This window comes from Lathyrus oleraceus, chromosome 3 (assembly GCF_024323335.1).
Source record: "Lathyrus oleraceus cultivar Zhongwan6 chromosome 3, CAAS_Psat_ZW6_1.0, whole genome shotgun sequence".
Classification (NCBI taxonomy): Eukaryota; Viridiplantae; Streptophyta; class Magnoliopsida; order Fabales; family Fabaceae; genus Lathyrus; species Lathyrus oleraceus.
Window position 1 is genome coordinate 516,475,917 of NC_066581.1, and position 26,402 is coordinate 516,502,318.

Below are 26,402 nucleotides of genomic sequence, written 5' to 3' on the forward strand. Positions count from 1 at the left end.
TGGCTTACTCTTGGGCCTTCTTACAATGAGATCATCCTCTTGCACCTACACTTATGCATTGTTTATTCGTTGATTGGGCCCGATTTAATTATTTCACTATCTTGAATCCCCATTCGACCAAATGTACCCCCATTCCCATGGCATGTAATAATTTTATCGCTTATTATTTCTTTATTTGCTTGACTGTTTAGCTAGTTACTAACATAAGAATAAAATCAATTTCTTTTCGAAAAGATAAAAAATAATGACTCGATCCGACGTCGAGTATTTTCTCAATAAACAAATCCATCCATTTCTATCTATTCCATTTCTTTCAAACCATGTCATTCAAATCTTTCTTAATCGCTCATCAAATGCTTGATCCAACATCAAGCCATTTTCACAATAAAAACTCGAAAATACTTAATTCCTATTTAACACTTTTCATAAAAATTTGTCAATGCGGTTTCCTCAAACCCTTTCTCAATCAAATTCAAAAAAACACTTAATTATTATTAACCACTTTTGCGAATAAGATGGAAATGGAACGTGGTGGATACCACGAGCTCCTGAGACTAGGATTCGAGATGGATATCTTGTCAATCCAAGTTCTCGCCATTAATGAAAACACATTCAAACCAATCAAACCTTTTTCTCGTCGCCGTGCGATTGACCCTTAAATCCTTTCTCAAACGAAAGGTACTTTGTTTCAAAACAATGCAAGGTAATGTTTTTCCACCTGTTTTGGGTAGTCCAACAATGTTTTCGTTGATTTGACACAAAGTAGCTTTCGCTAAAATCGACCAACAAACAAACATTTTTCTACCCAGAACTACGTAAGCCTTGATTTCTCTGTTGAGATACGTAGGAGCAGGATTTGTAAATCTTGTCAGGCCCACTAATAAAAAACTTAGGTTTAGTCCTTCGTCAAAAATCCAAAAACATTCTCCTCTCTTCTATTCTTTCTTTCCCATCTAATAACTTACGCACAACTAACCTAACGGTTCCCGTTGAGTACAACGGACGTGAGGGGTGTTAATACCTTCCCCTCGCGTAATCGACTCTCGAACCCTGATTTGGTTGTGACGACCAATATCATTGTCGTTCTTTCTTGGGTTTTATCGATATTTTCCCCTTTCCTTTTTAGGAATAAATAAAGTTTGGTGGAGACTTTGTTCAGTCCATCATTGCGAGCGGGCGATTGCGCTTCGCTTAAGTCGTATTCCAATTTTCCGAGGTGCGACACTTGTACCTTCTTCTGAAAATGTTTCGATTCCCTTTTGTTGCTTGTGGACTTTTACCACCGGTAAAAGGCTATTCACTGCTGCGAATTCACTTGAATATAATATGTGTTATTTGATGCTTGCAGGAAGGAGGGGTGTATAATCAGAAGTATGGTTGCAATCTGGGTGCATTGAGGGAGTTTGCATCTGTACACAACCCAAAGAATCAGACACCATATTTGGTCTTTGTTGGTGAATGCTATTCTGGGAAGTGATCCCACTAGAAGAGGCTTCATAGAGTTGCTTCAGATTTGCACGTTGCTCCTCGAGGGCATAAGGATGATCAAAATCACCATCTTCTAGACAGCTAATTTTTCTCTTTCCCACTGATTGCTTTAACAGTTGCCTTTGTATCTTTTGTTCACTCAAGACCAAAGCAGTTAAATCAAAATCATTACAGCCAACAAGATCAGGTGACTTCCTAAGACGTTTATTTCTTCGTACAGATGCACCCTGAGCATTTCTCAATCAAAAGCAATAACACGACTGTTTGGAGGCCCATCCCTACACACAACATTATGCATAGGTTGTTGGTGTTTGATCCACCACTCCGCTGGTTTAATTGAGATTTTGATGCTCCTTAGCACTTTTATTGTATTTCAGGACTTTGTCGTGCTTGGTGGTTCATGAATTAAACCGGCGCCGACGTGAGATTGTGTAACAGTTTGATAGGATTTAACGAACGGACTAAAATGCAATGCAATGCTTGTTTTGGATTTGTTTGGTACTTAATGCCTGCCATAAACTTGTGCAGAGTTTTACAAGGTAATATTGCAAGACGGCATTTTTAAGTCGACAACGGTATGCGAACGATGGTTATATTGTATGCTGCAAACTCGCTTTTTATGAGTTTTGGATTTTAAACTTGTGCTTCTTCAGGTTTGAACCATTTCTTGCTAAACATTGCTAAATTTTTCTTTTTCAGTCGATCGGGTGCCTCTTCCATGAAACGTTAATGAAGTACAACACAAAAAAGACCACAGTCATACTCATTCTTCTGTTGGGGAACCTTCATGATTACAGTTTCAATTTTACCAGAAAGAGACTTCCATATTCTGTCTACAAATCGGAACATCTGACGACGCGCATTCCTTACTCAAGTAGTTCCTTTCTTTTATCAAATAACTTTTAATGTTTTCAAAACCTGATCGACTAGAGTGAAACCCTAAAGAGTCCAAATGAAGTATTATTGGTCCTGATTCATCTTCTTTGTCTGGGAAACAAATAATGCTCAAGCTCCAATGAAGATCCTGGTGTATTGGAAACAAAACATATGCCTTCTAAAAAATATTTACACCCTTCCACCACCTTCTGAACTTTGCAAATATTATGTCTCTGTTACTATCCTTGCAGGAAACAACTTCTTTAAGTTTCTTGTAGAAATATGTGTTGAAAAAAATGGTAGTCTGATATTGTAGGAGATACTTGCTGCTTTAAATATCGAATGTAAAAGTTCATGATAGTTGATATTAAGTAACCTTCAGAAGCAAGGCATTCCATGTCGTTGTTACAAACTTCAACACACTCAGGATCATCTCTTGAAGGAAAATAGATCTTAGCATCTTTCAAGTATTCAGGAGCTTTGTTTTCTGTTTTCTCTAAAATATGAGGATCGTCGCTGTCGTCATCATCGAGAACAATGGGTTGACCCTTCCTGGACCTTGAACCATCTGATTGAACTGCCTGAAATGCACCCTTATCTTTTGATAAGTGTCTTGATAGATTCCTTGTAATTGTCTGTACCGATAAGGTAGAATTGGCTCGGCACCTTTTATCATTATCACTAAAAGTATCACGTTTTGAAAGTTTGCTCGAGAATTGAAATGGCAACGGTCATAAAGATGATCGACGCCTCTTTCCTTTTTTAGGTTCTCTGTTGTGCCGTACTACCTGCGTTGCTTATAACCAAACTTTCCCTTTCAACTTCTTTATCAAGTTTAACACAGATGCTGAGCCCTGTACGACACTCTGACTTCCATATGTTGAGTTCAACAGACTAGAATCTTTCATTATTATGAGTTTTTCCACCAAATCCAAAGGTAACTAAAGCATGAGCAGGACGCCCAGAAGATGATCTTCCAACATGAGAGGCATAAGAATGTTGTTGTCCACCATGTAATGATTGATTGCAGTAACCAATGGACTATTGACTTTCAGCAGCATAATTGTTTAAGAAATTCTTTTTTTGTTCATCAAACTGTGTATTTGAACAATTAAAATGTTGACCAAAGTTCCCACTAGGGGCAAAGCATTGTGGTTCAACAGTTCCATTTAGCTAAACCGTGATCATGGTTAAATTTATTATTCAATGAAACTGATCCAAGTGAGCTAGACGCATTTTGTAGATCTTTGTTGCCAGAAATAATAGAACCAAATGAATAATCATGCTGCCGGAAATAATAGAAACAAATAAATGATCATGTTGCGGGCCTCCAACGTAAGTTGCACCATTCCCACTCTAGAAGGCTAGCCAGCCAGTAGTCTCCTCTATCAGTTGCAGACGGAAATATATACTTAGTAATTAGGTGCTGCTCTAATGGTCCACTATGGCCCTCAACAAAGTGACTAATAACTAGTGCAAGTTGTTCGTCCTCAAGGATCTTAGCACAAATATTTACAGTAGAAGAAGTGATTGATTGGAACAGTTTTTTTTCAGGATCAAAATCAGGGTATGACAGTTTAAAATTAAACATCATGCAAACAACCGTATTTTACACAGTTTAAAGGGGTGTTTTTGTTTGAAAATAATGGGGTTCCAAACGCGGTATAGTTCACATAATAAACAAATATCTTCAATTTTTGTGTCGGCTAAAACTGTCGTAACATACTGAAAAATTACATATATTACCCAAAATATAATTATATAAATCACACAACGTCAAAATTAATTTGAAAGATATCTCTTTGAAATATGGTAAGATAAGTTTAATTTTTTTTTCCCAATTTAACATCAACACCAAACATAAACTAAAATATCTATTCCCAAAATATTAAAACATAAAAAGGGCCAACAATTTCTGAATCCATTATCTTAAGTTATTATCAAAATAATCAAGTTTTAGAACATAACAATAGTGCCATAAAAAATCATATGTCCTTTAAAAGATTATGATTATTTTCTTCAGGTGCATTGTTTATATTTGATGATCTTCTTATGTCATAAGATGATGCAGGTTCATTTCCTGCTTTAAAAGCCTACGAAAAAACAGAATAATTATTATAAAATATAGAATACTTGAGTTTTCATATCATGCACTTTATATATATATATATATATATATTATATATATATATATATATATATATATATATATATATATATATATATATATATATATATATATTATATATATATATATATATATATTATATTGCCAATTTTCATAGGACACTTTCAAACTAATAATAATACACAAGCATATTGTGGTTGAAACTCAGGAAGATAACAAACCACCAATCATATTTGGCTCCTACAAACATGGAAAAGTCAAGATGAAGAACAGGGTTTTAGCTGAAGTTCTACTCCGTGGAAGCATATGGAATAAGTGAAGGACATGTATGACTATTTGAATGCGCCATAATTTATAGAACATGTGGAACAATTGGTTTTGGTCAAAGTTAATGAGTTTTTTGAAAACAACAAATGAAGTATATTAAACTACTTTAGGCTTAGTTTTGACCAAAAGAAAACAAATAGCATCACCAACTTCGGTGCAAACTCTAAGCCGTGATGACTATGCTTCTAATTCTTGATGGTTTGAAGCATCATATCAACTCATCAAAGTCTATATACCTATTACTTATCCATATAATAGCTAAAAAAAATTTAATTAACTAAAAAGTAAAATTATATGAAATCATAGAAATAACAGCACATAAAGAGAATAAAGCTACAAAATTAATTACATTGATTTTAAACTAAAAATCTAAAACTGAAGATTCACAAAAATAATTAATTAATTGATATACCTGATGTATTTTATTTGCAAGTACGCTAGCTAACTATGTAGGAAATGTACCATTTTCTTTCGTACTAATGTAACTAACAACCACTTCCACGAGAGAAATCACCTATGCAAGTATGTGTTCCACCGATGAAGAATTATCACTTGAAGTATTAGCACTTGAATAACCAAAATCCATATTATTAAGTTTTGTAGTGGTATGTTTATAACAGTGATAGGAACCAATGCCATGCCCATTGCTCGAACAAGACCAATATGCTTTCTTCCTAGTACCTTTCCAATACTATCATTTGAAGAAATTGCATATATCTTGTTATAATGAATATGAAGTTTGCTGATGATTTTCTTAACCTCATAGAATGAAAAAGGAATCATCGCATCTTCAAGGTATCTACAACACGTCTTTTAATAACTCTATAATCATAGTTATTTCTTTGTCACTTATTCCACATAAGCATTTGATATGATATAATTTAATTAGAAATAACAACTTTGAGTAATTTGTACACCCTTCGTATAATGGTTGATTAACATATTTTTTAACAACTAAAAAAAATTCGGCCTTATCTACACCTCATGTCGAATTACGCCCTTCGCGGTTGTGCTCAGAAGATGGACCAAGATTATTCTGACTGCTTTGGATAAATCCAAATGCATCAGGGTCCATATTTTCCATTGCGTTTTGTGGTTTTAAGGTATCTTATGTGACATGTGTTTTTTCAACTATTTGAGGCTCATTTATAATGACCCTTCACCATATCGGTTCCAAACTTTGTACTTTTTAAAAAAGATCTATTTTTAAGATGTATATAAACCTCATATCATGTTCTCCACATCATGAAACAACATTTTGACCATGTCTTATGGTGAAGTGCGAAATTCAAAAAATTTAATTAATCCATTTTCATATTCAAGCATGTCTTGTAGTTTGTAAATACATAATTTATGAATTGGCATGACTATAAAAGAAACCAACACATTGCGTCCTAAATTAAGGACTATCAAATCATGAACAATCTTAAATGTTGTATAAAACATGACAAGGAATATATATATATATATATATATATATATATAATATATTATATATATATATATATATATTAGATATATAATATAATATATAATATATTATATATATATAATATATATATTATAATATATATTAATATATATATATATATATAATATATATTATATATATATATATATATAATATTATATATATATATATATATAATTATATATAATATATATATAATAATATATATATATATATATATTATATATATATATATATATATATATAAATAAAAATAATATAATGTTTAACACAATTTAAACGGTCAGACATGACATGACAATATGAATACATAATAAGTACTTACTTTAATAACTTTTCAACAACAAAAACAAATCCAATAAAATTCATTAGAGGTTATGGCGTGAAACGTTGAGCAAACATACGACTCATAGGACGAGCATACATACATATATTTAAACGTTAAAATGTGACCTAACACTATTCTCTAAAATCAACCAACCCAAAAATATTTTTTATACGAACTACGATGCTTTAGATTTTCACTTATTATCAGAATACGTAGGAACGAGATTTCGAAATCCTGCCGAGCATAATAATAATAATAAAAATTCTTTTGTAAATAATTCTTTTTTTTTTGTAAATACTTTAATAAATAAAACAAAAAATTGCAAACAAACTTTTAACACTAGAATTAGAGGAGGTTCATGTTAAGTACAACGGATGTGAGGGGTGCTAATACCTTCCCTTCGCATAACCGACTTTCCAACCCATATTTGGTTGCGACGACCATCTTATCATTTTTTCCCTTAGGGTTTTATCGTTATTTTCCCTTTCATTATGAATAAATAAAATTTTGCGTGATGCGCTTCGAGAGGTCGTATTTTTCGAGATGTGACAATAAGCACGGTGTTTGATTTGAAATTGAGGGTTTTATAACATGAACAGAATTCTAAATTTTTGTTATTAATTGATGGAATACATGATTAATCTGTGTAGTATGATTAATCTCTTTAGAACAACAAGTTATGTCGAATGGCTTGCAAATATTATTCCAGTTATAAAGAAAAACAAAACATTGAGGGTTTGCATCAACTTCAGTGATCTGAATGTAGCAACCCCAAATGATGAATATCCAATTCCTGTCGTGAAATGTTAGTCGACTCAGCAACAGGTTTTAAATATCTTAGTATGCTTGATGGTTATTCTGGTTATAACCAAATTTTTATTGCAGATGAAGATGTGTCGAAGACGGCATTTCGATGTCGAAGAGCCTTAGGCACTTATGAGTGGGTGATGATGTCATTTGACTTGAAGAATGCTAGGGGAAATTACCAGAGGGTGATGAATTCGATTTTTCATGATTATATCGAAACGTTTATAAAAATATATATATTGATGATATATTCATTAAGTCGGGTTGGGAAATGGTCATCTCGACCACCTTTGACAAATGTTCGAAAGAATGAGTAAGTACGAAATAAAAATGAATCCTCTTAAGTATGCTTTATATGTGCAGGCTGGAGATTTTCTTCGTCTCGTGGTCCACAAGAAGGTTATTGAGATTAACCAGAACAAGAGTAAGTCCATCATGGGAATTTGACCTCCTTCGACCAAGAAAGAACTCCAATCTTTATTGGGGAAGATGAATTTTTTGAGGAGGTTTATCTCAAACCTTAGTAACAAGATTCGACCGTTCTCACCGCTACTTCGCCTAAAAAAGGAAGAGTTCAGATGGAAGTCGGAGCATCAAAGGGTTTTCGATGAAATAAAGGAGTACTTGATGAATCTTCCGATTTTATCCCCTCCTGTTAGAAATAAGTGCACGAGGTTGTATATTTCTGCTTCGAACTCGACCATAGGAAGCATGTTAGCACAAGAGGGTGATAATGGTGTCGAAAGGGCCATTTATTACCTCAGTCGAGTCTTGAACGAGACATAAACTATGTATAGTCTTATAGAAAAGATGTGCCTTTGTTTGTATTTCTCATGTATAAAATTAAAACATTATATAAAACCAATTGATGTACGTGTCTTTGCATTTTGACATTATTAAAAACATGTTATCTAAACCAACTTTGCATAGTCGAATTAGAAAATGGGCCCTTTCCCTAACAAAGTATTCCCTAATATATGTTCCTTTAAAGTTAATGAAGGGGCAGGTGGTCGCCGACTTCATCGTGGATCATGTGATAGTCGACTTCGATGGTTGCAACCATAAAAATGGAACTAACATTGGAATTTTAGTAACTTCCCCTAATAAGATTCCGATGAAGTTCAAATATAGAAATGATGGCTCTTACTTAAATAATGAGGCCGAGTATGAAGCTTTAATAGCTAGTCTCGATGTTTTGTTAGACTTGGGGGCGAGAAGAGTCGAAGTCAGACGAGACTCTGAATTAATTGTTAAGAAAATAACGAAGGAGTACTGAAAATACCCCTACAAGAGCAAATAGACGGAAAATTTAAAGCAAAATCGTCAGTGTTGTATTTGATCTAACCCTTACTCGGAGACTGCCAAAAGATGTTAATAGCCTTCTTGATCTTTGGAAAATGAATATATATATATATATATTATATATATATATATATTATATATATATATATATATATATATATCCGCTGTCGCGCGCGGATCAAAACGAGTAATTTTGTAAAAGCGTAATACAGCGACAATTAAACTCGGATATCGTCTCAAGGATTCTTGTTTGTAATAATTAAACGTAATTGAATGGGGGGTTGATTTGATGTTCAATTACAAAAATGCAGAAAATAAGTGATTATGAAAAGTGATTATTTGAATAAGCTGAAACGAATCAACCCACTATATCATCTTCCGACTTATCATTGATCCCTATAAAATTCCAATTCCCTAAACGGGTCTGATCCTATTCGATTACAAAAGCTACTGACAAGCGCAATAACAATTATACGAAGTCTGTCCCTGAATTCTGAGTAAAGCAAACGGATTAAAACTATTGTGAATTAAGCAACCGCAATATGATCGAACGCGATAATGCAAAAGCTACACTAATCACGAAATTGATTCAAAAGCAGACAACAATCAAATTAAAGAATTCTATCATGTAAAAACAATTAAATTAAGCAAGTAATTGTGATTATAGATATAATTCAAAGGAACAGATTAATGGAAAATTATAAAAGAACTTCAAAGTGGCATCCGATTACAGTGAATTGATTCTTGGGAAATTAGTTCTCCATAGTCATTCTTTGCAAGCTCTCAAATTCATACATGAACCGTGATTTTCCCGTTCCCATTCCCAATGGTGTACGGCTGCTAGACCTAGGGGAAAACAAAGACCCGTTTTACAACTCAACTGGGTCGACCCAGCCCACTACAAATGACCCAACACTAAAATAAAATTCTAATGCTGTAACTTGAAACGAAATTCTGGAATTTTGATCTCCGAATATGACTTCAACTCCAACACGAAAGTCATAGCTCTCTCTCTTAGCTTTCCGACGATTTTTAGAACGCCTCAAACGGATTCCCGGAACTCCAGTTATGATCGTTTCCGCGCAGACTGCTAAAGCTGAAAAATAAGTGCGAAAATTAAATTAAACTAAAAATAAAATAAAATATGAAAACATAATAAAATATAAAAATAAACAAAATAAAATAAAGAAATGCCTAAGTAAAAAGTAGGAGAATTATGTATAAATATGCACTTATCAAATAATATATATATATATATATATATATATATATATATAATATATATATATATAATATATATATATATATAATATATATATATATATCTATTATATATATATATATTATATATATATATATATTATATATATATATATATATATATATCTATATATATATTATATATTCTATTTGTCTTTAAAAAATGAGTTATACATTTCTTCTCAATTTATATTTTTTAACAAACATAATCCTTATTATCTAACATTTCTTCTACGATCTATAGAAAATATTTCTTATATTTCTTTGACAAAATTCTGTGATGTAAAGCCACGTAATAATTGCCTTGTCAGTGTCATATTATAAATTGAAGTATCATTTTTACAAATTTGAATAAGGATAAAAAAAACTCAAGAAATATTAAATTTGAGACCACAAAAGCTATTTTTTAAAAGGAGAGATTAGAAGATTAAAAAAAATTAAAATAAGAAGATTAAAAGTGTATTTAAATTTTGATAATATTTAAAAAATCAATTATTCATATTAATTATTTTTATTTAGATAAAAATACAATTAGAATACTACATATAATAATTATTTAATAATTATTTAATAATTTTATAATATTACCATGAGCTGAGATTATTATTTTATGGAATAATGAGTCACCTATAAACATTTTTTAAGAAACAAAACGTAAATATTTATAAAAATATTTATTCAGTATATTGAGAAATTATATGGTTAATTTTTCTAAAGAATAATTACTTTATTTGAAATTCTTAAATTGTGTCATTAGGAATTTTTTCTGCAAAAACCCTTTTCTTATTTATAATAATGATTGTAGAAAGTGCATTTTATGTATATTTAATAATTGCATAAAAAAAATATATTTAGTTTTGTTTGGCTATACATAGTTTTTATCTTATAGGTTATATTTTATATTATAACTCATATAATTAAAGAATATTTATTTGGTTACTTTCATTTATCTATAAAAAGGTTTTTCTTTAAGAGTTTGTAGGGGAATGAATAAGAGGATTTCAAAAAATAATTTAGAAAAAAATAGAGAAAATTTTAATATTTTAACAAAATTGTTTACAATGATAAAGGAATTTTTATCATTGATATATTTTTAATTTTTAGAATAATATAACAACATAAATTATATTTAAATAATTTGTCTAAATCTCTAAAAATCCTCAAAATCCTTCATCAATATAAATTTTTAGTTTCCCAAAATTAGATTATTTAATCAAAATAAATCTTCAAAATCCTCCTCATCTAAATCCTTCTATTCTTTTCGCTCATTATTTATTGAAAATTATCAACTAGTTTATAAATCTTTACATTTAAAGAAAACTTTGATATTGCATTTGACATCGACTATTTCCTATGTTTTGAAGCTTCATTTCTTAGATATAAATAATTTTAATAAAAAAACATTAAAATGTGTAACAACTATTATACATAGGTATAGAGAACTTTAGTATCATATCATCAACTTATTTTTATCTTTTCAAGCTTCATTTTATACATGTAAACAATTTTCATTAAAAAAACATTAAAATTTGTAATAGAGAGACCTTGCTCCACAAAAAAAGAGCTCAAAAGAACATAGAGAGACCTTTAACATATTTGAAACTCTAAATGATCTTATCAACAAATTGTTGGAAAAATAACAAAAGAAACAAATTTCTACGCTAAAGCATACTCACAACAAAAAAAAAAATTCAAAAATTTCAAAAACAAAACTCACAAATTTATTATTAAACTACAAATGTTTATAAAATAAAATTATAAACTGTATCATTAAATTGTAATTTTTTAGGAGAAAATTGTAAACCCTCGAAACTGCAATTTTTGAAGGAAAAACTTGCAAACTTATCTCAATTATAACTTTTGAACAGAAAAAATGTCAAAACCATTCCTCAATTACAAATTTTGGACTGCAAAATTACAAACTCTCTCAACAAACTATTTTTGAATAAAAAAATAGAAAACTCTCTTAACAAACTATTTTAGAACGGAAAATAAAAAATCATCTTTAAACACATAACTATCCAAATCTCCAATACACGAAAAAACTACATTTTGTTATTGTGTGGAAAACTAAAACTAACTATCTCTTCCTACTACTCGATGTGGGACTTGGTTGAATATACTATTTGACCCAACAAATTCCCCCTTCAGCCAAAGTCTCACATATCTTTGCTTTGTCTTCAACTACATCTTAAAAGCTATAATTATAATTATAATGATTAGCCACATTTTTAACATTATTACTCTTCAATCTTTTTATTTTCTTCCATCCTTGATTAGAATCTTATCTCTGATACCTGTTGTTGGGAAAATAACAAAAGGAACAAATTTTTACATAGGCGAAAGCATACCCACAAAAAGGAAAAGAGAAAAAAAAAATCAAAAACAAAACTCACAAATTCATTATTCAACTTCAAATATTTACAAAACAAAATTACAAGCTCTCTCATTAAATTGCAATTTTTTAGGAGAAAATTGCAAACTCTCCAAACTACAATTTTTGAATAAAAAAATTGCAAACAATCTCTCAATTACAATTTTTAAACGGAAAAATTGTAAATCATCTCTCAATTATAATTTTTGGACGGAAAAATTACAAACCCTCTCAACAAACTATTTTTGAACAGAAAAATAGAAAACTCCCTCCAAAAACTATTTTTGAACAGAAAAATAGAAAACTCTCTATAAACACACAACTACCCAAATCCCCGATATTCTATTCTCTTCCTACTATGCGACGTGGGACTTGGATGAATGTACTATTTGACCCAATAAATCCTCCCTTCATCCAAAGTCTCACACATCTTCACTTTGTCTTCAACTTCATCTTCAAAATGATCATTATAATTATAATGATTAACCATATTTATAAAATTATTACTCTTCATCTTTTTGTCTTCTTCCACCATTGATCGGAATCTTATCTCTTATAACTGTTATTGGGAAAATAACAAAAGAAATAAATTTCTATGCACGTGGAAGCATATCGATAAAAAGGAAAAGCGCAAAAAAAAATCAAAAACAAAACTCACAAATTCATTATTCAACTTCAAATATTTACAAAACAAAATTATAAGCTCTCTCATTAAATTGTAATTTTTAAGGAGAAAATTGCAAACCCTCTAAACTGCAATTTTTGAGCGAAAAATTGCAAACGCTCTCTCAATTACAATTCTTGAACGAAAAAATTATAAATCGTCTCTCAATTACAATTTTTGAACGAAAAAATTGCAAACCCTCTCAATAAATTATTTTTGGATTGAAAAATAGAAAACTCTTTCCACAAACTATTTTTGAACGGAAAACAAAAAACCCTCTCTAAACATACAACTACCCAAATCTCAAATACACCTAAAAGACTATATTTTATTGTTGTGTGAAAAAGTAAAACTAACTATCTATATTTGTATTAATGCTCAAATTTATTTTCTTCCTACTATCCGATATGAGACTTAGATGAATATACTATTTGACCCAACAAATTCTCTATTCATCCAAAGTATTACATATCTTCACTTTGTCTTCAACTTCATCTTCAAAACGATCATTATAATTATAATGATTATCCATATTTGTAAAATTATTACTCTTAAATATTTTTGTCTTCTTCCATCCTTGACCAGAATCTTATCTCTTATACTTGTTGTTGGGAAAATAACAAAAGAAACAAATTGCCACGCACACAGAAGCATACCCACAAAAAGGAAAAGAGAAAAAAATTCAAAAACAAAACGCACAAAATTCATTATTCAACTTCAAATCTTTACAAAACAAAATTACAAACTCTTTTATTAAATTGCAAATTTTAAGAAGAAAATTACAAACACTTCAAACTGCAACTTTTAAACGGAAATCGCAAACCCTCTTGCAATTATAATTTTTGAACAGCAAAAATATAAACCCTCTTTAAACACACAACTATCCAAATCCCCAATACATCCAAAAGACTAAATTTTATTATTTTGTAGAAAAGTAAAACTAATTATCTCTATTTATATTAATACTTAAATTATATTCTCTTCCTACTACCCGATATGGGACTTGGATGAATATACTATTTGACCTAACATATTGAGAAAAGAAAAATTAAGTCCTCTAACAACTTCTCATGATATTCATCCATATGATCCTTTTATCTTCACTAAGATCTTTCATCTCAAATTCACCATTCAAAGTCTCATTGAACTTACTAGTCTCTTTCTTGATATAGTTTGCCATAAATGTATCATCAACACATATAAGAAGGTAGATAATGACTTTATCATTCATTTTAAATAGATATACACAACTATCACTACTATTTCTCAAAAAACTAGGTTTAAGAAAAAGTTCATCAAACAGGAAATATCATTTCTTTGACACTACTACAAAAAACACATTTAACCTCGGATGCGAAGTTGATTTAACTTCGGTTACAAAGGTGAGGTAACGAAGGACATCATGAAAAGATATCACTTTACCCTTCGATTTTAAATATAACCGAGGGAAAATATATATTATTTTTTAAAAATACTCATTACATTATTTACACGAAATATTAATAAATTAATTTGTTTACAAATTACATTGTATACACAAAATAATATATTGTTTACAGAGAATATTAAAGTAAAAATATATTAAAAAAATTGAATCTGATTCATCGTCATCATTGTTGGTGAAGAACAAATGTTGGATATCATGGAGAAGAGAAAATGTTGAGAATTTTCGTTTCATTGATCTTGAGGAAAACCAAATGTTGGATGCAGAATATTCTCTACGACTTTGCATTCATTTGTTTCTGATATAAAAAAAAGGTTAGATGAATAAAATAAATATTCAATTATATAATTATTTAAGAACACAAACCTTGAACCCAAATAATCTTTTTCTCTTGCAATCCATCCTAGAGAAATTTTTCTAAATAAAAAATAAACGTTTTTTTAAGTTTCAAAGTTTTCATGTCAAATATTTCGTTATCAAATTTTAAGATTCAAAATAATTTTATAACTATGGTTTTAGGTTTCACGCGGATCACTAATGATAGTGTCTTAAGTATTGATACTCATGAAATAGACGAAATAGATTTGTTTAAGGACAGTGAAGAAATGGAATAAACACGCTTATATTTTATCTCGGTTTTTACTCAAAACTAAGGTCAAATGTGTTTCTTTTTTTAAAAAATACAATAAAATATGTTTCATCCCAAACGCCACATACCTCTTGATTTCTGTAAAAATCGAGGGGAATTTTTTTTATAAATTATATTGTTTATACAAAATATTAAAATAAATTGCTTAAACAAATCCAGATGTTGACCATGGATTATCGGAGAACAACAAATCTTTTCAACTTTATGATAAGTTATCTATTCCTACCGAGAGAATTTTTTTCTAAACTTGCAATCCCTTCCAGAGAGATTTCATTATCTTGAGAAAATGTTTTTATGAAAAATGCTTTCACATGAAAGAGAACAAGATACATGTGCTTGCAATTTACAACTTATATAAGAATAAATTTCTCAATATTGTCAACCGAGGAAAGAAATAAATTAAGGAATGTTTTCTTTGATTAACAGCATAGGAAGGACATTCTAAAAATACAATAACAAACATCAATAATTTTTATGTCTTGCAATTCATCCCAAAGTATGATGCGTACAAGTTTGGAGCGCCTACATATAAGTTAGATTTATAGTAAAATCTGATAATTTAATCCCTCGGTTATTAAATAGAACTGAAGAAATAGATCATTAATTTAAAAAAAAAAGAATTGCACCACTTTTAACGAAATAAAAACATAAATTGTTGTTGTTGAGATTCGAAACATGTCCTAAATTATTTTTTCCCTCGGTTATATTTAGAAATCGAGGGAATATGTGGTATTTATTTAAAAAATAATAAAACATGGTGCGGCTTGGTATTATACCTAATTTTTTGGGGGTGGGGTGAAAACTTTGTCATGAAATGTATTATTTGTAGTAGTGTGGACTTTGTTTCAACCCATATAATAATTTATTAAATAAACATATCTAAGACATGTCCTCTAAAAAATCTTCGAATTTTTTCACTATGATTGTATCTTCAAAGACTCCATGTAAGAAAGTTGTTTTGATGTTTATATGTTCCTAATCAAGATTACATTAATTCACAAATCTCATAAGTACCCTTATAGAAAAATTGTAATAAATCCCCTCAGCCCGAATAAAAACTTTTTCTAAAATCTTTGCCTTAAGCCTTGGTTTATCAATTACTTGAATAACTTCCTTCTTCTTGAAGACCCGCCTACATTCATACTACTATAAAAAGTATATATCATCACAGCTTGGAAAAAGGGTTTATCATATTTGAGTGTCTGTGGTAATGAAAGGTATGATAGAAATGCACTTCTTTTCACCTCGGGACTAAGGTTCGTGGTGAAAAACTAAATATTGTGCTACATTTCATCACATTTGAAACTTATAACTATGGTGAAATGTTAGTAAGCCGAATTCTCCCTACGGTTCAAAGTTCCAACCGTGATGAAAAGTCAATCAGCCCAATTTTTCATCTTTGCCACATACTTTGGCTGACAACATTGATAACTTCCATCACAACATAGAATACTAAATATTTCTAACACGACAACAACAATACCAAAACAAAATCAATAAAATAGTAAAACATTAAATCTCAACAACAACAACAACAACAAAATAAATAGAATAGTTAACCTCAAATCGCAACAACAACAACAAAAACAACAATAATAATAAAACTAAATCAATAAAATCATTAAACATTAAATCTCAATAACAACAATAACAACAACAAGAATAGCAATAACAACACCAACAAAAATTAATAATATTTCTAAATATTAAATCTCAACAACAACAATAACATTAAATATTTTACCTAACACAACAATAACAACAAATAATATTGCTTAGTTAAATTAATGCCTTCCTATCCTCGTTTAAGTTGGAGAAGACATGATGAAGTTCTAAAACTTGTTCATGAAAGAAATGTTCTTGTCGAGTTTCGTTTATAGAATAAATGTTGTTTCCAAATTTGGTATAGTAGAAAAATATAGTTTCGTAAATGGAAGATGGAGTTTGGAGGCAGAACATTAAGTTCATCTAAGTTCATATAGAACAAAGGTGAATGAAAGTATATCGTTATATATCTTGAAAATTTAATTTTAAAAAAATAGAAGACGCTACTTTTCACTATGGTTGGAATCCAACCGTGGTGAAACTTGACTTAAAAATAAATAAATAAACAAAACTATAGATTGGAATTCGAACCCATGACCAATGAAAATTTTCGCCACGGTTGGAATTCACATCCGTGGGAAAGGTGGCTACTTTTTTTCATGCTTGGAATTTTAATTGTGGTGAAAAGCGACTTGAAAATAAATAAAAAGTATGGTTGTGACCAATGAACAATATTTTTTTCCCATAATTAGAATTCCCAACTCTAGGGAAAGAAGGGTTAAAATGAATAAAAAAAACTGCACGTGATACTATTCATATCTTATCCTTTAGGGACTTTTCCACTTGGTTTGAAACTTTAACCGTGGGGAATATTGATTTAAAAATTAAAATGAATGAAATGAGTCTTATGCAATATAATTTACTTGAATGAATTAGTTGGCCGAGTAATAGTTCATTATGAAATGTTCATTTTTTAGTATAACAACCACTTTTTATTTGATAGGTAGTATCAAAATCTTCCAAGTGCGGTTCTTCATCAGTGAATGCATCGCATCATTCATTGTCTTCAAAAAACTTTAAAAATATTTGCTTTCGAATGCTTCCTTGAAGGTATTTAGTTTCGTGTGTTGCAACCCTTTATCTACATTCAAAGCATAACAAATAAGATTAGCATAAGCGTACCTCAAAGGTGGTAATATTTCCGCCATAAGTCAATCACGAGGCAACTGAAATTAGAATCTATTGTAGGTGCCCTTAAATAGAACTGAAAATGAGAGTCTTACTTTCCTCTTCATCTCTACTGACACTAGTAAGAATCTCTACCTTAAACTAAGTATTTTAAATATATTTTTATTCTTTCATTTCTAGATCTTTACATTTCATCCTCATATATGCCGCATCAAACTTAATATCCATGCTTATGAGAAATTTTAATCCTCTACGTCCCAACTTCCACATTTTGCAACCATTCACACATTTTGGATAAACAATGAAGACATATTTTATAGCCCTAACACCAAACTTCTCTTCCTTGTTATGCACTGTAAGGTAATGGAAATCGTGTTCTTCTCATTGATCTGAATAGAATATATATACATCAATGTGTAACATTTGGTCAACTATCTAATTATGATACAACATAATTGTAGGAAACTAATTATGACTAATTATAACAAAATATTCTATTCTATCACACCCCCGCAGTAGAAGCGGGAGGTTCACGGACGCTTAGACTTGTCCAAAAATCATCAAAGAGAATGCGAGGAAGTCCTTTGGTGAAGATGTCTGCGATCTGATGTCTAAAGGGAACATGAAGGACGCGAGCCTGACCACGAGCTACCTTTTCCCGAACATAATGAATGTCCATCTCAATATGCTTAGTGCGCTGATGTTGCACAGGATTACTAGATAGATAGATGACACTAACATTGTCACAATACACCAAAGTGGCCCGAGGAATAGGAAAATGGAGTTCTAGAAGAAGATTGTGAATCCAACACGATTCGGAGACAACATTGGCAACCCCCCTATATTCGGCTTCAACACTGGAACAGGAGAGAGTTGGCTGCCTTTTGGAAGACCAAGAAATAAGGTTGTCACCTAGAAAAACACAGTACCCAAATGTAGAACGTCTGGTGTCAGGACATCCACCCCAATCAGCGTCAGCGTAGGAGATAAGCTTTGTAATGGGAGATGAGTATAAGTGTAGCCCAAAATGAAAGTGCCTTGAACATAACGCAAAATGCGCTTAAGAGCAAGCATGTGTTCCGTGCGAGGGGCATGCATGTGAAGAAAAACTTGTTGAATAGCATATGATATATTAGGTCGAGTGAATGTGAGATATTGTAGGGCCCCTGCAAGACTCTGATACAAGGAGGGATCCTCATAGAAGTGCCAAAGGAGGTGCTGAGTTTCTGCTTGGTGTCAACAGGAGTGGCTGATGGTTTACAAGACGCCATGCCAGCACGTTCAATGATCTCTGATGCATAAGTGCTTTGACTGAGAAATATGCCATCAGGATGACGAGATACTGCAATACCCATAAAAAAAACTCAGAGGGCCCAAATCCTTCATTGCAAACTCAGATGCTAAGAGTGACATAATTGATTGACGGAGGACCTGAGTGGAGGTGATAAGGATGATGTCGTATACATACAGCAGAATGTAGGCCATGTCTAAACCTTGTCGATATATGAAGAGAGAGTGGTCTGATGTGCTATGGCGAAAGCCAATGGTGGAGACATAGTCAGCAAAATGTTGGTACCATGCCCTAGGCGCTTGCTTGAGACCACACAATGACTTCTTCAACCGACATACATAATCTGGATGACGGAGGTCGCAGAAACCCAATGGCTGATGCATGTAAACAGTCTCATGAAGATCACCATGTAAAAAGGAATTCTGGACATCCAGTTGATGAATGGGCCGGGATTTGGAAAGAGCAATGGTAAGTACTGTTCGAATGGTAGCGGGTTTCACCATGGGGCTAAAAGTCTCATCACAATCCACATCTGCAACCTGTGACCTGCCATCACCTACAAGACGAGCCTTATAATGCTCAAAGGAGCCATCAGAATTTTTCTTATGCCTAAAAATCCACATACATCGAATAAGATTAGCATCACAAGGACGAGGAACTAAATCCCACGTCTTATTTCGAAAAAGAGCATCAAATTCAGATTGCATTACGGATTTCTAATTCGGGTCTGATAAGGCTAGTTGGGGGTTTTTTAGATATGGGAGAGATGGTGTGGTCAGAGTGAGAGATTGATAAGTTAAATATCGTGTGGGGTTTGACAATGCCTTTCATGCTTTGGGTGGTGATGGTTCGTGTAGGTGGAGGTGGATGCGGTTGAATTGATGGTGGTGATGGAGAGTTTATTGAAATGGGTGTGTTGATCGAAGAGGTAGGAGATGATGATTGTTGGTTTATTGAGGGCAGTGGTTGGTCAATTGGGATTGTGGGTGTTGGTTGGTTATGTGCAACAGGTGGTGAAATTTGATTTTGCCACTGATGTATAAGGTAGGGATGAAGGTCATCATCTAGGAATTGATAAGAGTGAGGTGAAGGGGGGTGTATCTTGGTGAAGGGAATTTGAGTTTCATCAAATATAACATGCCTCGAAATTATTAACTTTCTATTAGAAAAATCAAAACACTTATAACCTCTATGATTCGGCGGATAACCCAAGAAGACACACGGAGTAGAGCGGGGTTGTAACTTATGAATGGTAGATGACGGGAATAATGGATAACATAGACAACCAAAGACTCTGAGATGTGTGTAGGTGGGATCACGATGATACATGAGTTGTGTTGGTGACTGATTATGAAGTGTTTTATAGGGAATAATATTTAACAGATAAGGTGCCATGTGGAGAGCATGATTCCAAAACGAGGGGGAAACAGAAGAATGAGCTAGCATAGTGCGTATCATATTATTAATGGTTCTTATTTTGTGTTCTGCTTTCCCATTTTGTGAGGATGTGTGGGGACAAGAGAAACGAAAAACTAGACCATGATCAGTGCAATATTTTTGAAAAAGCTCATTATTATATTCACCGCCATTGTCAGATTGAAATGTTTTGACTTTTTGCAAAAATTGAGTTTGAATAAGTTGAGTAAGTGACTTGAACGTTTCAAACACATGAGATTTTCTGCTAATAGGAAAAGTCCACAAGAAGTTTGTAAAATCATCTAAGAATAAGACATAATATTTATGACCAGCAGAAGTTAAAATTGGGGACGTCCACAAATCACTATGTAAAATGTCAAAAGGCATCAAAGTCGTAGTTTGAGAATCAAAAAATGGCAATTTAACCTGTTTGCCTAAAACACTATAGGCACAAACGACAAAAGAATTAAAATGTTCACAACATATGAACTTAGTTTTGCAAAGGGAATTCAAAACAGACACGCCAGGATGACCAAGACGACTATGCCAAAGATTGGATGTGAGACCGGAAAAACTGGGAGGAGTGGTAACTGGATAAAGATCTCCACAACTGTCACATCTGAGAAGGGTGATCCCCGTCTGAAAATCAGAGACAGTAAAACCAAAAGGATCAAAGGAAACAGAAACGTTGTTGTCAGTGGTGAGTCCTCTCACAGAAATTAAATTTTTAATAATTTTCGGGGCATGCAGGACATGGTTAAGGTGAAGGGGTTTGTGAGATGTGGTTATTTGTGTGTGTCTGGTGCCGTGAATTGGAATTCCATGGCCATTGCTTACAATGACTTTCTGATTTAAATTACTTACTGGAAAATAAGATGAGAGATTACCTTGTGATGCGGTTGTGTGAGATGTTGCGCCCGTGTCCATGTACCACTGATTGTCAGGAGTGTGGTGTGACATCGTGTGCATTGCGGTCTCAATATCTGTCGGTATCCGAGATGAGGTAGAGGTTGCATACACCTGAGGATGCTGTCCTTGAATGCCTGGCTGCTTAGGAGGACCGGCAGGGCGTCTCCGCTGAGAGGTGGGATACGGACACAGTGGCATAGTCCATGATGGTGGAGTCCAACCCCATGGTTGCCAGGTTGGGTACTATTGTTATTGTTGCCAAGGAGGAGTGGACCAATGTGAGGGAGCGTTGGGAGCTCCATACTAAGGTGCACTACGGTTACCATGTCCCCCTCCGCGACCCTGGTTGCCACGGGAGCGAGAACGGTTTCCGGGGCGGCGGTTGCCATGCTTAGAGGTGTCTTCAGTAGGTTTCGGCTGAGTGGTGTGCATAGCAGCATGAGAGCCCGTGTTTGCCATCTTAGCCATACCGGCTTCTTCCAAAGTGAGCATGGAATGAGCCTGATAGAATTCCGGAATAGGGTTGCTCTGGAAAATCAAAGTAGCAACACTGCGGTAAGCTTCTGGGAGACCAGAGATCAGCTGAAGGACCAGACGATGATTGTTGACAAGGGAGCCTACATTTCTTAACTGATTAGAAAGCATCTTAAGACACTGACAATAAGATGAGACATTGGGAAAATCCTCCATATGAGTGTTAGAAAACTCTTGCTCAAGAGTGACAGCTCGAGCATTTTGGTTGTCCTGAAAAATATCTTCCAAGCGATTCCACGTTTCCATTGCAGTGGAGTTGGGTTCTAGAATAGTGGTCAATAAATCGGTAGAAATAGTGGAATAAATCCACTGAAGAACGGTGGCATAAAGAGTGGACAATTGTTCATGGTTGGCGTAGGTAATGGCTGGTGGCTCTTTTCCGATAGATGGAACGAGGTGATACAGGACTCAATGTGAGCAAGCATGAATGCGAAATTTTTTGGCCCAGGTACCATATTGATCTTTTTCCATCTCAAGAATAATAGGAATGTGGTTCCTAATATTGGAGACGAAAAGTACGGGATGAAACTCCGATTTGGAACCTCGAAACGTGGTGTTCTTGGGCTGGCCGGAATCACCAGTATCGACGAATTTGTGGGTATCGACATCACTGTATTCTGAATGGTCTGATTCAGACATGGCTGCAGGTGTGATGGCGGCGGCATGAACAGAGGTGGAAGGCGAGAGAATAGGGTGGTTCTCGTGTTCGGCGGTGGCGGTACAAAGTACGGTAGTCCTGTCACGGCAACAGACTTCAAGGAGGGAGAAGAAGCATGCGGCGACGGATTGAATGAGGGAGAAGAAGAAACGCGTTTCTGCGTTTGCTTTTTTTTTAGAGAGAGAGGGATCGATTAGGATTGATACCATGTAAGATAATGGAAATCGTGTCCTTCTCATTGATCTGAATAGAATATATATACATCAATGTGTAACATGCACAAATTACAAAGCTTTTAAGACCTTCAAATTAGATAAATCTATCAATTTTCTACTCTAATCATCCATACTTGTCTTAAAGTTTATTCATGTGGAAATATATTGATTCGGTATGATTAGGTAGCAACATCTTAACCTTATAAAATCTCTGGTAACAAAACTTTTAACAATGTGCACCTTACCCTCTCCATAATTATCTTTTTCATGCTTTTAGCTAGGCAATTTTCTTAAGGTGCTCTAACAACAATTGTATGCTTTATAATACCGTATTTCTAACAAAACTCATTAAATTTCTATGAAATAAACCCCTAAATATTATCAATTTGCAATCCATTAAATTTAGCTCTCAACTGATTTCCTTTAAGAGTATGAAATTCTTTGAACTTTTAAAAGGTGTAACTTTTATTTTTCAATATGTAGATTCATACCCTTCTAGAGAAATTATCAATAATAGTGAGGAAATAGAAACTACCTTGTGAGTTGCCACCATTGTTGGATCACATAGATCAGAGTAAATATACTCAAATGGTTCACTATCATTATGGTCACCATTCTTAAAATTCACCTTTTGTTGTTTACCTAGTATGACATGACCACATAATTCACGATTAATGAATTTTTCATTTCCTAGGAAACCTTGTTTAACTATCTCAACCAAACGTCTTTTACTTACGTGCCATAAAGTTATATGTCATAACATGGTTTTGTCATGAAAAGAAGTTACTAACTAATGATGTGCAGACAATAACAGGAGAACCATATATAATATATAATCAATGCATTTTAGAACATCTAGCCATGATCAATTGTTAAGTGCCAAAGTTAAGTTAAATATGTAGGCATTTACTAACTTGTTTAATAAGAAATGAAAGGAAAAATCCCCGATTTATCAGATAAAAATGATAAAACACCTGGCTGGACTTTTAACTTTGCATTTATTAAAAATTGGAAGAAAAAAATGGATCAAGAAACCACCAAAATATCATAAGATACCAAGCCAACCATTTTTCAAACAAGTCAAGGCTCGCTAAGCCAGCAATTCAACTCTTAACAAGAAAAGGTGCAACCTCGCTATGCCAGGAAACATGGGCTCACTTAGCGTCAAAAGGCGTTTCAAAGACGTTAGGGTTAAGTTACTGCAAGGTGAAGCAAGGATTTTATGGATAAGAGAGCATGGGTGGTGCATTTAATGAGCATATGCAGCAATACTAAACCTAGGGTAGGTGGTATTACATAACCTATAAGAAAGTTCGCGCGTTAAGCGAGCCTAGGCGGTGTGCTTAGCAAGCCTACCTTTCTAAACCCTATAAATAGGGTGCTAGGCAGTTCATTAAGGAGATAATAAGTAGGTGTTTCCTTATAGAAACTAGGCTCCCATCTAGGAGAGGAAAATTGAGGGAGGAATCACTCGACGAGAAATTATCAACATATGCTTTCCAACTTATTTCTTCTAGTAAGTATAGTAGATTTTTCTTTTGTTGGGGTTAAATGTTGTTTTTATGTTACTTATGTTTTGATCTGAACCATGGAGGTTTAGTTCATTCTTCTTAAGTTTTAATATTTATGGATTCTTCAATCTTAATTCTTGTTTAGAATTAGCTACCTAAGTCATATATTCATGTTATGACTTGATATTAGAAAGATCCTGGTTATTACTAGATCCAAGTATGTCATCCATTGGATGCTAAAGTATAGACATAGATTTGGGTTTAATATTTACACTTAATAATGATTTTTATGATAGTGGACATTTATATGCATTTTCAATGTTGAAACTATGTGTTTATATGTTGATTAATTAACTTAGAGACCATCTATTAGGTAATACACATGATCTCACTTCTTTGACTTAGACATGAGCTGTGATGAGAGTCTCAGGAAATAATATTAATAAGTGATTAGAATTGAACATCATTGGTGAATGATGCTACAGAAGAAAAACTCAACGAATTCTAACCTAAACAAAATTTTCTCATTGTTGAAATACCCTGAAATATGATAAGTTGGTAAAGAAATGGATATCATATGTTGGTGAGCATTGGATGGGTTTTAAGACACAACTCACAATAGATTATATTCCAAATCCAAAGAGTACGAACTTAAAACCTCCATATGTGACTTATAGTTTTATTTATTTGGACACTTGGGAGTGCTTTCTCAAGTCTCGCAACATGCTTGAGTTCCTGGCTAAGAGTCAAAAAGGAAAGGAGAATAGGGCAAAAATATATATATCCTCGTAGATTGTCTCCTGGAGGATATGATAAATAGAAGGACATGATGATGAAAGAAAAAAGAAAATAAATAGATCAAGAGTTAATAAATGCTTCTATAAGTCTTGATTGTATCCCATCTCTATTATCACGCCATGAGAAATGGAAGAGAGCTCATCAAAGACCAGGATGTGAGTTTACTGTTGGAGAATAGCCATCCAAGGCGCAGCGGAATTTAAAATTTTCTCCATTTAGTGATCCTTACGAATGGGCATGATCAGTGATAGAATCATTACCTCTTGTGGCGATTCAAACCTTTGGTACAGATCTCTGATAATGATCAAAACCTTTGATACAGATCCACGGGGCGATCACGAACGTTGAACGATGACAACGTCTCTACTCAGTCCACACGAACGGATTCCTTCAATCGCAGTGCTAGCTGTTATGAATGAAGGCTTTGAGTGAGAGAGAGATACGAAATTCCAACTCTTCAGTTGTGTTGTATTCCCATACAAAGCTTCTGCACAAGAGCTCTATTTATAGAACCACTTGTGTGGGCTTCAAGCCAAAAAGCCCACTTAAGTGCATTTTGGCCTATATCTCATAATATGTCAAAATCACTTAAGTATTTGGTACCTTACCATATTTCGTATTCTGCTTAAGTACACCGTACCTTACGATGTTCCTTAATTATTCTATCTCTCATCAATCCGTCCTTTGTGTGTGACCCTATAGGTTTTCGCGTCGTTGGCAATTATATTAAATCACGCATTTAACATAATAAACAGTGAGCGGTATCTAGCAACACATCACTGCTACCCAAGTCACGAAAATGTCATGTGATCTGACAAAACCTCCTGTGATAATAATTATGTGTATAATTACCCCTTTTCCCTTATGTCTATATTGAACACAAGGTATAGACCGTGTCACCCTTGTCCAGTTCAATATTGGGCCCATAGACATTTATCCTGTTACGCAGGATTGGCAAATTCCATCTAGGACACTCATGTCCCTCAGCATGCTTTGTGGAGTACTCATCAACTGTCTTTATGGTCATCCAGTTACGGATAACGTTGGATCAGTAATAAGGCACTCAACTCTACATCTAGGATCCATAGTGGTTTCAGGTCGAAGAGTGGTATACACTATTATCACCATGAGAATAACTTATGACACTTTGCATAACTTTCTATATAGTATTCTCATAGAGGGTCAATCCGGTACAAATATTACTCCTAATATTCATACC

General features: G+C 33.0%; 1 protein-coding gene across 1 annotated transcript; it reads right to left on the reverse strand.

Moving 5' to 3' along the window:
- Positions 1 to 21,770: 21,770 nt before the first annotated feature.
- On the reverse strand, positions 21,771 to 22,247 carry LOC127131921 (uncharacterized). The gene has a single exon (XM_051060804.1). It carries the CDS (start codon positions 22,245 to 22,247, stop codon positions 21,771 to 21,773), a length of 477 nt encoding a protein of 158 aa, XP_050916761.1.
- Between the last annotated feature and the right edge of the window lie 4,155 nt (positions 22,248 to 26,402).